The sequence below is a fragment of the Marmota monax genome, unplaced genomic scaffold (genome assembly GCF_021218885.2).
Source record: "Marmota monax isolate L192 unplaced genomic scaffold, Marmota_monax_Labrador192_F-V1.1 WCK01_AAM20220418_F8-fsc00013, whole genome shotgun sequence".
In the NCBI taxonomy this organism is placed as follows: Eukaryota; Metazoa; Chordata; class Mammalia; order Rodentia; family Sciuridae; genus Marmota; species Marmota monax.
This window is the reverse complement of record NW_026692202.1, coordinates 19,098,963-19,115,482: the sequence shown is the minus strand read 5'-3', so window position 1 is coordinate 19,115,482 and position 16,520 is coordinate 19,098,963. Positions and strand designations below refer to the sequence as shown.

General features: G+C 38.7%; 3 protein-coding genes across 10 annotated transcripts in view; 1 reads left to right on the top strand and 2 right to left on the bottom strand.

Annotated features, from left to right (window-relative positions):
* The window catches only part of Ankrd6 (ankyrin repeat domain 6), a 190,412-nt gene extending 182,975 nt beyond the window's left edge, over positions 1-7,437 (top strand). For all 8 annotated transcript variants that reach the window (XM_058575704.1, XM_046431472.2, XM_046431461.2 and 5 more), the window contains one exon: positions 680-7,437. In XM_058575704.1, coding sequence (XP_058431687.1) covers positions 680-1,251 — 572 coding nt within the window. In that variant the 3' untranslated portion in view covers positions 1,252-7,437. The remainder of the gene's footprint in view (positions 1-679) is intronic.
* Positions 7,438-7,842: 405 nt separating this feature from the next.
* Lyrm2 (LYR motif containing 2) lies at positions 7,843-9,585 on the bottom strand. The gene is made up of 3 exons (XM_046431447.2): positions 9,456-9,585; positions 8,589-8,729; positions 7,843-8,129 (listed from the first exon to the last, which is right to left on the bottom strand). Exons 1-3 carry the CDS (start codon positions 9,498-9,500, stop codon positions 8,049-8,051), a joined length of 267 nt encoding a protein of 88 aa, XP_046287403.1. The 5' UTR covers positions 9,501-9,585; the 3' UTR covers positions 7,843-8,048.
* Positions 9,586-13,087: 3,502 nt separating this feature from the next.
* Positions 13,088-16,520, bottom strand: part of Mdn1 (midasin AAA ATPase 1) — a 148,840-nt gene continuing 145,407 nt past the window's right edge. The window contains exons 99-102 of the mRNA XM_046431427.2: positions 16,305-16,419; positions 15,529-15,592; positions 15,017-15,159; positions 13,088-14,232 (exon numbers count right to left, since the gene is read on the bottom strand). Coding sequence (XP_046287383.1) covers positions 14,044-14,232; positions 15,017-15,159; positions 15,529-15,592; positions 16,305-16,419 — 511 coding nt within the window. The 3' untranslated portion in view covers positions 13,088-14,043. The remainder of the gene's footprint in view (positions 14,233-15,016; positions 15,160-15,528; positions 15,593-16,304; positions 16,420-16,520) is intronic.

Sequence of the window (16,520 nt, the reverse complement as noted above, 5' to 3'; positions counted from 1 at the left end):
ATTAAATAGTGTAATACTCAATAAAAATTTTGAGGTCACTCAGTGTCTGGTAACTAGGCCTCACTGGGGGGGCCTTTGGGAAGCCCAATGTTTTGTGTTACCACAGTCATGTCTGGGACTGTGGTTTTGTCTTTGTGCGGACATACTAGGAAATATCATGGGCAAATTTTTTATTCCAGGATTAGTCATGGAGCTTATTATGGAGATTTTGGGAAGAGGACCAGTTTTGGAATTGGAACTTGGGCTAAGGAACTGGTACTTTGATTTTATGGCCCAGAAATTGGAGAAGGGGAATATTCTCATAGAAAATGCCCTTTCTGTTCTGAGATGCTTAGTGAACTGTCATCATTAGGCATCAGGAAATGAGACCCAGAGCATTCTTGGGTAGATTGAGAAGATGCTAAAGGCAAGGCCAGCAAATTTTAAAACTGGATGCCACCATTGTGGCTGTCGAGAATCCACAAAAGTCCTCATAAGCCAAACTAATAATCAGGGGAGACAGGTGGAAGGGAGGGACAAAAACATGAAAACAAAACCACAGAGAAGTTGCATGTGATGGGTGTGGACTGAGAAGACTTGTGGTTTCAGGATTTCCAGGACTCTCAAACAGATGCTGTCACACTGCCATGCGTCTGTTGAATGTGGGTTTGCTCTGATGTTTCTTTCCTTCTGAAACCAGGTGTGGATCAATCAGTGGTGACTGCAGGTCCAGCAGCAGCTTCTGACAGCTCCTCTCAGGTGGTCAGGCCCAAGGAAAAGGCCCTCAATTCCACTGTTGCTCAGAGACTCCAGCAGGAGCTATCTTCCTCTGACCGTGCAGGCTCCCGGCTGAGGAATGCCAAGGTCCAGACAGCACTGCTACCCCTGAATGAGGCAGCCAGATGTGATCAGCAGGCTGGGCCTTGCGTCAACAGAGGCACTCAAACCAAGAAGTCTGGGAAAAGTGGGCAGATGAGGCATCGAGCCCAGCAACCAGCACCTAGCACCCACTGTGGGCAGCAGCAACCAGCTGTAGGCAGTGAACTGACTGCCCCCCACATTCGAGACACCTCCCAAGCCCTGGAGCTTACCCAGTATTTTTTTGAAGCTGTTTCTACCCAGATGGAAAAATGGTATGAGAGGAAGATTGAAGAAGCACGAAGCCAAGCCAATCAGAAAGCCCAGCAAGATAAGGCCACACTGAAGGAACACATAAAAAGTTTAGAAGAGGAACTTGCTAAACTAAGGACTAAAGTGCAGAAAGAAAGTTAGGACCTGGAAGGTAGAACAAGAGAGGATTCTTGAGAATTTCCAGTTTTGCAACAACGGAATAGCTATGCCTATGGAGTTGATTTTTGTGCACATAGCAGACTTGCCTTTAAAAAAAAAACAAAAACCCAATAATTTCTGAAGTGTGCCAGACATATGCTTCCTATGCCCTGAAGATATGAAGTCTTCAACAATTAACCTGAAACCAGGGGAGCTTGCTTAGTGTCATGTTACATTATAAACTCTAAACCTCAGTCCAGGTTCATTTGAAGTTCAAAAGCTCAGATTAATTCAGCCCCACTAAGAAATGGAATGATGTGTAAACCTAAACCCTAAAGTTCAAAAGTGGAAGAAAAAAAACAAACTCTTATGAACTCAAGTAGTCATTCATATAAATGTCAACCACCTGCTGTGCCTAGAAAGGAGTGTCTTTTATGTAAGAGTTGTAACTCTGTGATGTGCAAAACCTCCTTTCTCAAATTTGTAATTCCCAAAATGTTGATGTTTTAACTAGGTGAAAATTTATCAGATTTTGAGGATTTTGTGGGAAGAGATTTTCATGGTGTCATAAGATCTGATATATCTTAAAATTCCTTGAAAAGAGTTTATTTAAATACTCAGTAATTGGCTAATAGCATTGAGAATGTTTAATAATGAACTTGAATGAGTAAAGTTCATATCATTTGATCATTTTTTTGTATTTTCAGCCAAAACGGTTGATTAATCAGTCAGCTGATTAATGGAAAAAACCATTCCTATAACAATTATTGGAAACTTCAACCTATACATGATAAAACCCAGTTACCTTAGAGTACCTTTCTGAATTTGAGATTTTTGGTGTACATTTTGTAGGAATAAGAAAAATTTTTGAAAGTATTTCATTTTGAATTGAGTTCTGTCATTGAAGAACCTCAGATACTTTCTATTGTTTTGCAGTGATAATGTGAAGGCAAATAATTCAGTAACTAGATTTAGACACCACTACTCCCTAGCTTCATGGAGCCCTGAAGACTTTACTTTTGCTACATAATGAAATATAAACACAGAAATAAAGTTGTAAAAGTAGCCTGGTTATGTTGAAACTTTGGATTCAGCTCTCTTCCAAGCTGTGTCCCTGGGAATGTGGGATTATATGCATCTCCTCAAAATTCTTCATGTGCATTGAAACTTCATTTCTATAACCATAGGAACCTGGTAACTGTTGGCCATAATTGTGAATAAAATGTTGCTCATTGAGCCAAAAAGAAGATAGTGACTTTTTAGCATGGAACACTCTAGTGGTGGTGGGGGGAAACTTTTATTTTTTTTCCCCTTAGAGTGACATTCCAAGGATATAAACATTCCTTTAAAAAAAAAAAAAAAGTAATTCAGTAGATATGTGCCACTGTTATGTAACCCGAATACAGAATGAACTGGATATTATTCCAAGCTGATTTCCTGTGTGTGAGAGCTTGTCTGCAGTTCTTCCCTGCAGCCCCCGGATTCCTGTGGACTATTCCTAGGAAGGCTCTCCTCTCAATTCCCTATTTGTTTCTAATGCAGAATCAGACTTGTACAGCTAGATGGTACCTTCAGTTTTCTAAATCTATTTGCAACAAGATATCACTATTCATTCCTCCATATACACCCATATACTGGGAATTGCCTAACACTCAAAGCAGAGATGAAGTCCTGAACAGCTCAAGAAATTATGCTCCAAACAGGAGGCATTCTCTCATAAAAATATATCCTATCAGGGCTGGGGATATAGCTGAGTTGGTAGAGTGCTTGCCTCATACGCACAAGGCCCTGGATTCCATCCCCAGCAACACACACACACACACACACACACACACACACACACACACACACTTCCTATTAAAAGGTATCCTTGTTGATAAACGCTGAAAAAAAATTGATCTATCAAGTCTGTCTAGACCATAGAATGCCTTGATGGGAGGAAGTGTTTCCATTATATTCCTCCTACCCATCAGAAGCAGGCAACTTATCACTGTGAACTGGGTATTTTTGTTTGTAGTTAGTCTAGGGAGGAATGAGAAGGGTCAAGTGGATCTAATCTGGCTGGATCTAGCTGGCAGATGACACTGTTGTGGAAGAAAATCAAGGGAGGCAAGGAAGCCTGATTCAAGCAAGGAAATAACCTGTGGTGATTTTAGTTTTCCAATGACAATGTTTTTTTGATCCTCTTTGGGACTTTCTACACAATTTGTTTTTTAAAAGGTAGGTTTGGGCTGCTTTTCTTTTCTTTTAAGCTGTTTTATAATAGAGACAGGAGGGATGGGTCTCTGCCTCTCCCAAGCCAATAGACCAGTCAGCCTCTAAAACCCACAGGGATGACATCATCAGTGCAATGGCGCTTTTCTTTCACTGAGTTAGGCCTATTTTTGTTCCTTAACCTTGACAAAAACTTAAATGCAGATCTGGTGTGTACTTAAAAAAAATTCCCTCCATGCTATCTGCTAAAATGAATAAATACCTCAACTGTATTTTGTTCCAAAGAAGGAACTGTTAACCTACATGACAGGCTATAAAGTGTTATGTTTCAAACTAAGGTTAAAACTTTCAGTCACTATGGGAAAAAATGATTTAAAACAGAAAAGTTATATAATAGTAGTTCTTAAAGTTTGTTAGTGCATTACTGCATTTAGTATACTAAATATCTAATAGATTAAACATGTTAATATATTAGTTTTAATCTCACTTTTGATTTTGGGAGCCCAAAATAAAGGAAGTGGTGTTTCATGTCAATATCCTTTCTTGAGTCATATGTTGACATACTTGAGAGGCAGGTTGTCTTCTCCTTAATATTTTTATCATCTTGAATTTGTCTCCTCCAAGCGTTAAACATAGTTTTTACTTCTATAGATCCTAAACTCCTTATTTAAAAAAATGAAAAGCGTGACTACCTTTATTGTCATTTGTTGTGATTGACTAATTTTATGATTCTTGAAAGAGTGCCTTTACCTAGCCACACTTTACCTTGTGTCTATAAAAGGATAAATTAGAGCAATTATATCTGCTTTAAAGTCGAGATCAGCTATACTGCATCAAAACGAAACTACATGTTAAGATTTCTCTATGTAATCTTAAGTGTTTAAAACAACTGTTGACCATTTGGAAAATAGTGAACAAAGGGGAAGAATAAAACATCTGTAGAATTACATAACATGCAAACCAAGCTGTTACACCTTTTGATAAACTGTTCCTAAAAGTTAAATACATTTCTTCATGTGAAATTAAGATTGTAATAGCCAGTCATAAAATTTAAAAGACAGACCAGTTTAAAAAACAATGACCTTTTAGAGGAACTTTTATTATAAAACTTGTGATTTTTAAGGGGAAACACTCAAGTGTGTATTAACTTAAATACATTAGGCAAAAGACGGTAATATACATGGATTTACTCAGTAAACAAAATAGCAAATTTAATCCTAATTTCCTAAAAGCCTGATTCAAGCAAGGAAATAACCTGTGGTGATTTTAGTTTTCCAATGATAATGTGTTTTTGATCCTCTTTGGGAATTTCTACACAATTCGTTTTTTAAAAGGTAGGTTTGGGCTGCTTTGCTTTTCTTTTAAGCTATTTTATAATAGAGATAGGAGGGGATGGGTCTCTGCCTCTCCCAAGAGTGTCTGCTGGCTTGACTGCAATAATTCACACAGCAGAGAATATGTTTTGCTTTCCTCAGTTACTGGAAAGTCACTTGTGTGTCTACAGGCATACACATAGCAATGCTTGTGCCATGAATTTAATTTATAAGGGCAAACTTACAAAATGGCCTTAACCACTTATGTTACAAAGCTTTTGTACTTTAACTTTTCAAATAGGATTGGTTTATTATAGGTTAAATACTTAAACCTCCCCCATCTCCCCATTGGGGGTTGAATCCAGGGTCTCACACATACTAGGCAAGCATTATACCACTGAAGTACACTCTCAGCCTTTTTGAATTTTTAAACTTTGAGACAAGATCTCACCATCTTGCCCTGGCTGGCCTTTTTTCTTTTTGGTACTGGGGATTGAACTCAAGTACTCAACCACTGAGCCACATCCCCAGCCCTATTTTGTATTTTACCTAGAGACAGGGTCTCACTGAGTTGCTTAGCACTTTGCCATTGCTGAAGCTGGCTTTGAACTCATGATCCTCCTGCCTTAACTTCCTGAATAACTGGGATTACAGGTGTGCACAACCCTGCCCAATTCAAACTTCTTAAAATTTAGGAAGGAAAATTTAATCTTCACACAGAAGTACAGTTTATAGAAGACACCCAGAAAGGTTTATCCAGAATACTGATAAAGATCACTTTATGATGTGTCACCAGCAATTCTATTCTGGCCAAAATTTTTGTGGTTTCACACTTGAGAAGAAACTGCTAAGTGAATTTCCTCTTAGGCTAAACAGCAAGAGTTGGCCAATAATACAGATGGGATAAAGGACTTAAGTGCACAAAGGAAAAGAACTGTTCTTTAGAGATAAAGGTAAGTAAAAGGATGGATGTTAGTTAATCTTGGCCTCTGGAAAATAAGAATTCAATTTCCAGTTGTTTTATCTGCTTTAATATAAAATTAAACCAGAGTGGTGGTACACATCTGTAATCCCAGTGACTTGGTAGGCTAAGGCAGAAGGATTACAAGTTGAAGGCCAGCCTGGGCAACCTGGTGAGACTATCAAAATACAACAGCCTGGGGATGGAACTCATTGGCAGAGAGTCCCTGGATTCAATGCCGAGTACTGCCAAAACCCCCAAACCACAGATTTTCTTGGAGTCTAATATTAATTTCCAATTTGCAAATTTAAACCACAAGTGTTCTTTAAAAGTATTCTGCATGCACATCTTTAGGAAGAGTATCATCAAAAGTCAGACTTTAACACTGTGTGACTTTTAAAAATTTCCAGGATTAGAGACTGCCTATATCTGCTATGTATATCAACCATGTCACACAAATTATTTCCAATTTGTTCTCTGTACAGAAACTCTTCACAAATGCTTTTGTATATCAGATGGTTTTGCAACAGGTTGATAAACCTATTGGCTCAGGCAAGCTTTTTGAATCAGTAGGTTACCTCTGTGGAAGGGTATTCAGAAATATTTTGTGGACTCTGAAGCTCCAGGAGGTGGGGGTGGACCTTGGCAAGATATGTACCATTAGTTTACATCTCTCTTCTGGCATACAGTCCAATACTGGCATCATCTGGTGAAATTCTGTCTACATCTTTCAGGTGCTGGTCATATTTTTGATTCACTTCTTAGTTTTGTTCTGTTGAACGGAGGACTTCAGTTTGTAGACTGGCAATTCCAGCGTCTTTCACTAAATTAATTGTATGTTATAAACTAAACCTCTTTCAAAAGTGTCCTGAAGTCAACTTTGGGGATATAGTTCTCTTTTAGTGAAGGAGATTAAACTTAGGGCCTTGGGCATGCTAAGTAAGCACTCTATCACTGAGCTATATCCTCAGCCTATAATATATTTGTTTCTTAAATTTTTCCTGTTACAGGAGAAGAATCTAATGCACCAAGGATATTCCTTAATGATTTATGTCCTTCTGTGAGGATGTTAAAAGGCAATTATGGACATTTCATCCAGAAGTTGCCTAAAATCTTTCCTCTTCTTGGTGTTTCAGTGTGTTCAATAAATTCTTTTTCTTTTTCTTTTCAACAAAGATCCAGATTCCCAGTGGTCTTTTTAGAGAGTTCTTTGACTACCAAACTATGACACATCTGAAGAACATACCCCAACAATCTTGAAGGTTTATACAGAAGGATTTTTTCAAGAAAATTCCAGAGTATCTCCTGGGGTTAGTATGTCTCTAGTCCTGCATCTAATGCTATTTAACAGCTTGAGATCTGATTCATATACTGTATATTTAGAATGCATTTGAGCATATTCATAGTTTATTCAGAGTTGTACAACTAGCACCATAATCTAACTGTAGGACATTTTCATAAACCCCCAAAGAAATATCACACCCATTCACCAGCTACTTTTCCATTTTACCCATGGCCCTAGGCAGAACAACCTGGACATTTCATATAAACAAATCCGTATGATACAATTTTTTGTGACTGGCTTCTTTAACAATGTTATCAAAGTTCACCTATGTATGTTATGAATCAGTCCTTCATTTCTTTTTATTGCCAAATAATATCTTGTATGAAAATACTAAATTTTATATATTAACTGATAAATATTTGTTTTCCTACTTCTTGGCTATCATCATTAGTGCTGCTATGTGCCCTCATGTAATATTTCTTATAGGTGCACGGTTTCATTCTCTTGATTATGATCTAGGAGAACTGCTAAATCATATGTTAACTCCATGTTATGGTTTGAGGAGGGGGATGGTCTGTTTTACTAAAGTGGCTGCAGATAGTTTACATTCCCACCTGAAATGTGGGAGTGTTCCAAGTTCTCCACATGTTTGACATTTGTTATTTCCCTTTTTAATTATAGCTACAGTAGTGGAAATGAAGTGCGCTGTCATTAGGTTTTTGATTTGCACTTTCCTTATGAGTGTGTTGAGCTTATTCATGTATTAACTGGCATGTTAGAATGGGGTTTGCTTCTTAAATAACTGCAGACACATCCAGAAACATTTTCAAAACTCAAGTGTATTTTTCAGTCCTGAGGCAATCACTTCAATGTGATTTTCTCTGCTCTCTATAACACAACATTTCTATCTTGATATTTTGCTCAAGTACTGTACATACAGTTTGACTTGGCTTTGAGCTGTCCGTTGTTAAGCCTAAGCTCAACAAATTACACGGAGATTTGAAGATCCTTCAGAATAATGCTATAGTTAAGATTTTGCTAAAGCAAGTGTTTTTTCTAACTCCTTTAGCTGCATAGTGCCTTGAGTAATCATCATCTGGATTGCATCCTGTAGAAAAAAGGGAAATCTGATGATCACTTATCCTGGTTAAACAAGGTACAATCTCACCATTTTGTTAAGTTCAAGAACCTATCTATAGTGGTGGGCTGGGAATGTAGTTCAGTGGTGGAGCGTGAGCTTAGCATGCACAAGGCTGTGAGTTGGCACCATACAAAAAGATTCTCCAAATAACAAAACAAAAAAACCCAAAAAACAAACTGTCATTACTGGGAACTGTTGAATATTAGGAAAATTAAAAGCTATGTGGTACAGCATAAAAACCAGGTGCGCAACTGTATAGATACAGATATTTTAAAGTATAATTTGGAAAATTAGTACCACTATAAGCAATGATCAAGATATACCATCTTGGTGACATTTATATTCCAAAATGCCTGCTAAACTTTTAATAAAACTGGTCACTTAATACAAAAGTCTGGGACTGCCCTCACCATGATCTATTCTCACCTCTTCAGTGGCACTTTTGTTTCTTTTGAATTCTTCCCTTGCCCAGTCCTTCAGGTACTTGCGATCAGAATCGTTTGATACTTGCTGAATTGCTCGCAAAATCCTTCTGTAGAGCATGAGAACTTGTTGCCTTCTCATGAACTGTACGTGGGGGGAGAAATGACAATTATGATAGCCAGTTTTACTTTGGCAAACCAGCTGTAACCAGACGATGTCTTTTTAGTTTTCAATTTAAAAAATTTTTTTCTTAGTTGCAGATGGGCACAATACCTTTATTTTTATGTGGTGCTGAGGATCGAACCCAGTGCCTCACACGTGCTAGGCAAACGTTCTACCACTAAGCCACAGCCACGACCCCAGGTTCTCAATTTTGAAGACAGCAAAGAAAAACTTTTTATTCTCTATTTTAATTTTATTTTTAAGGAAAACGGCAATAGGTTCACGTGGGTCATTTGTAAAACTTAAGAACCTTTAAAAATCAAGAGTTGACCACCTTTATGGGTATAAAAAGGGTTTCCGGGTACCTAAACTGTAACATTAATAGCACTTTTTCTAAATTTAATGCAGTTGTCCAAATTCTTTCGGAATTTTTTTCCCCCCCTTAACCATGGCTCGGTACTACCAACAGAGCGAGCTTTTCTGCGGTCCCTGAAAAGGAAGCGCCTACCCGTTTGCTCCCTCCCCAACCCTTGGGGGAAGCCCCGCCTCCAACCCCTGGGGCCAATCACTGGCGTGCGCGTGCAGCGTCAGAACCCCGCGGACCCGCTCCGGTTGGCCTGAGAGATACTGTAGTCCGGGTGGGGAAAGTGGAAAATCGAGCAGCTCATACCATTACGTGTTGACCTGAGTAAGAGAGAACATCGGTACCTGCTTTAGCGTCAGCGTTGCTGGAGGCAACCGGGAAGCGGCCATCTCAGAAATAGAATGCGTTCCTCTTGGAGTCTCAGTGCGCAGGACGGAAGTGAGGGAATGGTCAGGGGGCGGAGCGAGCTCCGTTTCCTGGGAGACGCTTGTGGATTTGTGTTCCTACCCCGAAAGTCAGGCGTTTGGGAGGGAAGCCCAGGAGTTTGAAGTTTATTAGGTCTGTAGCCTGGGCTAGGTATTTAACCGGTCTTAGTCGAGTTTGCTCATCGTTTGAATAGGGTAATAGTGTGTGTATTACAAGGTGGTTGTAATAACGAAATAAGAATGGTAAGGCATTTGGCACCGTATGCATTTAAGAATTTATCAGTGGGGGCTGGGGATATAGCTCAGTTGGTACAGTGCTTGCCTTGCATGCACAAGGCCCTGGGTTTGACCCTCAGCAGCAGCAAACTTTTTTCCTCTATTTAAATTTTATTTTTAAGGAAAACGGCAATAAGTTCAGCAACAACGGGCTTCATTAATGGAAGCTAAGGTTTTTGTTTTTTCCTTTGGAAGGGAAGAACATATTTAGTATTTTAGAATGTTACTTATTTAAGCATTTGCATCTTGCAGTTTTTCTCGTTTTCATTGTTTTTTCCTGTAGTGGTCTTCATCATGATTATTTGTAACAGTGTAACAGGAGTTTTAAATGTTTGTCCCATTGAGATTTTAAGCCGTTTTTTTTTCCTTTGCTTCCTGTCAATAACGAGGAGGAACTGAATATCCTCCTACACTTCAAACTTTTACTCCTAGTTCTTATCCCCATAACACATCCTTAGTTTGTGGCATTTTTGCCGTGTTTTCCAAATAGTGAATTAAATAATTGTACAACCAAAAACAACCAGTTAACCCATTTACAGAGCACTCAAGTCAGTCACCTGTTGGAATCCATGAGTTCCCTTTTCCTAGCTGTGTGTGGCTATTTCTCCTGGCCTGTTTCCTTTTCTGTGAAGTGTAAAGTGAAATACAGCATCCACCTCAGAGTTGTATCATATGCAATGTTCTAAGAGGCCCTGGCACATACAAGAAGTCTAATCCTTAGCTTAGTTTAGTTGGCATTGTGAGTGATGCTAATAACCTCATGACCACATTGCAGTGGTATATTTTTCAAATTTTGTCCTAACAGATGAACAGTATAACAATTTATTACAGATCTGGCTTTTCAAGTACTAGGGCAACTAAATACTCCTAGCCATTTTAGATTTTTTTTTTTTTTTTTTTACTGTTTTTTGTGCATGATTTAGGCACATTTATGCTGATTAGGACTTTTATTCTAGTTTTTCATGGTTTATATCCTTAAGCTTTATATCTACACTATTTGTATTTTATTTCCTTTGAGGCTTGTTTTGTCTCTTCCCATCTGAGACTTTGTAACTATTTTATTTTCTTAATTCTTGCAACTACCCTACCACTGAGCCACAATCCCAGCCCCACTAAGCTAGAATTTTAACACCATTTAGTAAATAATTATCTTCCTGGGGCTTTGTGATGCATTTTTGACCATATAGTACATATTTACAGTCTGAGGATCTGTTTAGGCTGTTGTCTTGGACTAGTATGTTTTTTAATTTTTTTTTGGCATGTTTTGTTATGACGGGACACTGTAATAGATTCTTACAAGAATCTATTACTGGTGTTCAGTATGACCTTGATGTTTTCTATAATTTCTCTCCAAATCTTCTTTAGGTTCTTGTTTGAATTTTAAAATAGTGTTGCCAGTTAATATGTGAGAACAGACATTTTTACACTCTTCTTTGCTTCCAGAAACATCTTCGAAACAGGTAATACTGTCATAAGCTAGGCACACTGTCTTCAAAGACTTGGAAGTTCATACCATGGAGGTTATTCTTTCTGGAGGAGTTATCTGAGGTAGGTGGTTGTCAGAATGTCAAAGTAGATAAGATTCCAGACAACTCATGGAACACTGGTAGATTGCAAGACCTTTCATTTTCTGTGACTAGGTCAATGGTAGGGCTGCAGAGAGGGAATGAACAGGAGAGTCAGGGAAGAACCTCATAGGTTGTAGTAAGGCACTCTAAGTGTCCTCTTCACAATAGGAAGAACTGAAGGGACTTTACCCAAAAGTAGAAATTTTAGAAATATCCTTGGTTGTTGTCAGTGAATGAAGTGAAGCAAACAAAGACAAATTTGAGTTATCATTGAAGTAGTCCAGATTATCATTGAGATTAAGAGCTCAATCTGCAGTGAATTGCATGGGGGAGAGAAATAGGATAGTATAAATATCCAGGAGTTATACTTGACAGATTATTAATTTTGGATTTGGATGGAGATAGAAAGGGAAGTAAAGCCCAAGTACAGACCAAACTCCACATTTGTAAACAGTGGCAGCTGGAGCAGTTAACACAGAAGGGGAATTTTAGAACAGATTTGTGATAGAATCATAGTGACATTTTGAACATGTTGCATTTGAAGAGTTTATCACCCAACTAGAGTTCCAGCAGACATCTGAGTAAGTCATGGTGATGATTCCATTATTGCCTAGTGACATGATAGCTGTCTTAGTTGGTTCTTTAACATGGAATGTACTTACGCAATGAAAATGACTAGTGCTGCATTTCTCAGAATGTATTCCTGTCATTAAGTGAACCACAATGTTAATTAAGTATACCAGAGTAGCCTTGTTGGACCCCTGGATAGAACCCTGTGCAGGCCTTTTGCTTAGATAATGGTTGAGTTATAGGGGTGGCAAAGTGTCTTTAGATTATTAAGAGCATATAGAGCATTTGTGTTCTAATTCCTCAAATGTCAGAATTTGCCTTTTTGGTCAAGGAGACTGGGCATTTGGGGATGGAAAGTAGGAGAAGGAAGAGGGAGTAGCAGGGCATGGCACAAATAGTAGCCCTGTCAGCAGTCATGTGGTAGTTTCATTTGTCGTCACTCCTGTAAGTCCTAATAGTAGCCCAGACTCTCAATGCCTTGCTCATGAATCTATCAGGCTTCTAATCCTGGGTCCACAACCCTTATACCTCATCAGTTTGCGATATTGCTCTTTCCCCATGTATTGAAAATAGCGTTCTTGGGGACCTGATACCAGAATTCCTTCTGTCCCAGGGCCAAGAGCTCATTTTGAGCACAGCAGTGGGGGAGCTGTATCTTACACCTACTGATTAAAGGTAAATATAACAGTGCAGCTGTCTTTCCCTATCAGACCCAACTGGGAATATTAAACTTCCTGTCCCATAGAGGGCTTTGGCCAGTGAAGTATGAGTGGGAGAGGTGTGTGTGTGTCATTATGAAGCAGAATCTTTGAGTCAGTGTGTGGTTCTGCCAACTCACCCATAGACATGGGAGTAAAGTTGTGGGATCATGTTAACGTGGTATAAATGTGCTCAGCAGACAAGACCAGTCCTCCAGCACATATTTTGAATTTGTCTGTCATATTCCACTGATCACAAATTAGGCCAGGGATGATGGTATACATCTGTAGTACCAGTGACTTGGGCAGGAGAATGCCAAGTTCAAGGCCAATCAGCTTAAGTTGCTTCATTTTTAAGACAACAGTTTCACTAAGCAGGGCTGAGGTTATAGCTAGGTCAGTGATGAATCCTTGGGTTCAATCCACAGGAATCACAATATATCTCAACAATGTTGCATTATTTTAATAACTTTCAGAATATAAACTGCATAGCTTTCGAGAATAAAAAATGATATAACTTGATACATGCTTTAGGACATTTGGTTAAACAACAAGCAATCTGTGTTTAATGACCACCACCTATAAGGGTGGCAGACTTCACAGTGTAACTTAAAGACATGGAGAGAGATGATTATGTCATAGCATGTTGCCTACAAAAGAACATTAAATAGAATACAGCTCACAGTTTCAAGTATTCAAACATTACTGCTTTCTGGCCAAAGAAAAACCAATGGTGTATTTTAATGGGGGGGGGGGGGGAGTAGATGTAGCTGCTTAATTCTGTGGACATAGCATTTCTTTTCCAGAATGAGACTGGCTCAGTCTAGCTTGAAAGCAGTGGAAGGAATGATTCTTCTCCTAAACTATTAAGGGAAAAAATAAATTACTATAACAAATAGAACTATGGCACTGAGAATGAAATCAAGGGAAAATTAGCTTTGTTATTGCATAGTCTCCCGAAGCAGCAAATGTGAGGACACTGAAAAGCCACTTCATTTTTACTTATATATGTCGATTACTTGGGCTTCCTACCTTCTAAGAGGAGTTCTTTGTGCATTTTCTTACCATGTTTATTGTGCGGTCAGGCTCTGCATAAAACTGTATGCATCTCAAGAAATGTTTCTGCAAGGGGAAAACAGGTAGCTGGATCCAGGGAGGGTATAGCCTCCTCAGTTATGAGACGGGAGCCCTGCGGCTTTTGTTTGTTCCTTCTCTGTCCCAGGCTTATTAAGGAGATTTCATATGTTTTGTAGCCGTTGGGTGGATTTTAAAAATCAAAACAATGTATTTTAGAGGGATAATTTCAGAAACAGTTATCCAAAAGGGAGTATCGGGTAAGATTTGCAATATTCTGACCATGATTCAAACAGTTTCGCTTTGGACAGCTTTTCTGTTCTAAGGGTGATCAGAGGCAGTCACCAACTCAAACCACTGTCTGAGGGCATCACTGAGTGTCTCAGGAAGAGCATTCACATCTCGAAGGATGATATAGAATGGGAAAGGGAACTCTTCCATGTATGATCGGATTTCAGGCATCTCTCCAGGTCCTTTAAATATTGGTACTTTAATGTCCAAGATAGAATCCTGTCAAGACATTTGAAACAAAAAGTAATAAATCGGCATCCTTGGATAGCTCTTCTGTTGACGATTTTTAGAACTACTCTCAAGGGTGAGATAGAAAGAAATCTAAAAAAGGAGGAAGGGGTAAACAAAGTATGCTTTCCTTATAATGATATTCCAAGTAGAGAATGGAGATAATTCCCATTAAATCTTTACCAAGGCTTTAATGTGACAGTGTTTACCCTAGGGAAGAGTACACAAAGGTTGCCCTCAATTTCAAGTTGATCATAGCCCATTATCAAGGCTGAGGTAGCTGTTGTATACGAGGGCAGTTCTGAACCAGAGGATGGAGTCATATTTAAGACAGTTTTAAAAATACCTGAGAAAATATCTTGAAAGCTACCTTCAAAATGCTACAGTTCTAGACCAAAGAACATATTCATCAATATGTAGATAAGCATACCAGTAATCCCAGCTTTTTACAGTTCTGACATTATCGCTCTACATGCAATCTTTTCAGTCATTTCTCTTGAGAACCTTGCATTTCAGGGTGCCCAGTGTTCTCCCTTTGGTTCTTTCAGTTCCTATGTAACAGAAACCTGGCTAACTCCAGAGACAAAAGCTGCACTAGATTCTATGTATAACTTTCACTGTCAGGAAGAATAATTTAAAAAACATAAAGGTACACAGAATGCTGTGAATGCCAGGAATTCTCAATATGATGGAGTGACCCAAGCCATATTTCAGATAAAGGAATTCCTTTCAAACTGTTCTCTCTAAAAAAATGAGGCTTTCAGTAGTTACTCACCCGAGAACTGGGATTGTCCAACACAACAAAAATGATAAAGATGTTAGCATTCTGGGCAGCCTGAACTGCTGCCAAGACCCTTTCTTTGCCCTCAAGAAAAAGACCTCGTCCATCAGAGACTATTAGGAGAAGTTGTGCAGTTTCTGTAGAACATGAGAAGAAAGAGAATAAAAATCATTTTAAACAACTTCCTACCATAATTATTCCATGTACTATTAAAACCAAACATCTGAGTGAATCCCGAGCACAAATAAAAGGGGCCTTTGATTAGATCATTTACTTAGGAAGACAAGATATACTGAGCTGCTTTTAGTATGACTAAATTTCCCAGTAGTATTTAAGAGAATGTCAAATTTAGAATATCTCCCATTGTAGAACAACACATTAAAATTAAAGTCCATGTTAATAAGGATGACAATGCTGAGTGTGCCCAAATCACCTTTAAAAGATGGTGACAAGTACAGTGAGATAAAAACAGAAAAGTCTTTTTGTTAACAAAGAATGCAGCTCACCTGGACTGATGTTTTGTGAGAGTTGCTGAGCAGCTGCAAACATGTTGGCTACAGACTCTAGAAACTAAACCAGACATAAAAGAATCAGCAATTGCCCTGCATGCCCAAGCATCTGGGTTTAAATCTTAGTGCCTCCAAAAGAAAACTACTTAACCTCCCTTTCATTGTTAGACAACATTGAAGTAATTATCAGATAATGATCCTAGGCCCAAAAGGCAATCAAATTTTCCCTTCTAGCCACCTAAAAGACAGATGAACCTTGTGTGGCCTGGCATTCAAGTATAAGCAAGATGTGCATGCATCACTGGTGAGTCTCTCCACTAGTGTTCTGGGAAGACACCCAAAGGGAAGTCAATAATATGAATGCCCCGCCACCCCCACGAAAAGAGCCGAACAGAAATATTACCCCCGTGTTTTGTCATTCTGAGGAAATCACTGGCTTTATCTCATTTCTTCTTTAGGCTAAATGAGAGAGTGAATAGGCCTTGACCCACTGGACAGGGTACAGAATGATAAGTTTATTTTTGTAAAATGTTCCAAACTACCCAAAAAATGGGGAACTGATAAACCAGTGGTGCTGAACTGAGTAAAAGAAGTCATACCTTGGTTTATGTCAAAGAAGGTTCTATTCTAGTGGTACAGACTGAAATTTAGGATTATTTTGTATTGTCAATTTTACCTATCCTGAACGCTAATTGGGGGAAGGGAGCTCCTAAAAATTATGCACCTCCAATATCAGCTTAAGAATAACTATGTGAAAGACTTCAGCCACATACCTGAGCAATCTTGGTTTTCTTTTGTTGGAATTTGCATAGCCGTAGAATCTGGGACCCGGAGTAATCACTGAACTGCTCATGGAATGGGTGTAATAGCTTTACCGTCTCTCCAAAACTTGGGGGAGAAAAACCCAAATACAGTGGGAGTTATTTTGTCATGTGATCAAAATGACAAGGTTATGAAAAGGGTTTTCCAATGGGATTAAAAGGCAACCT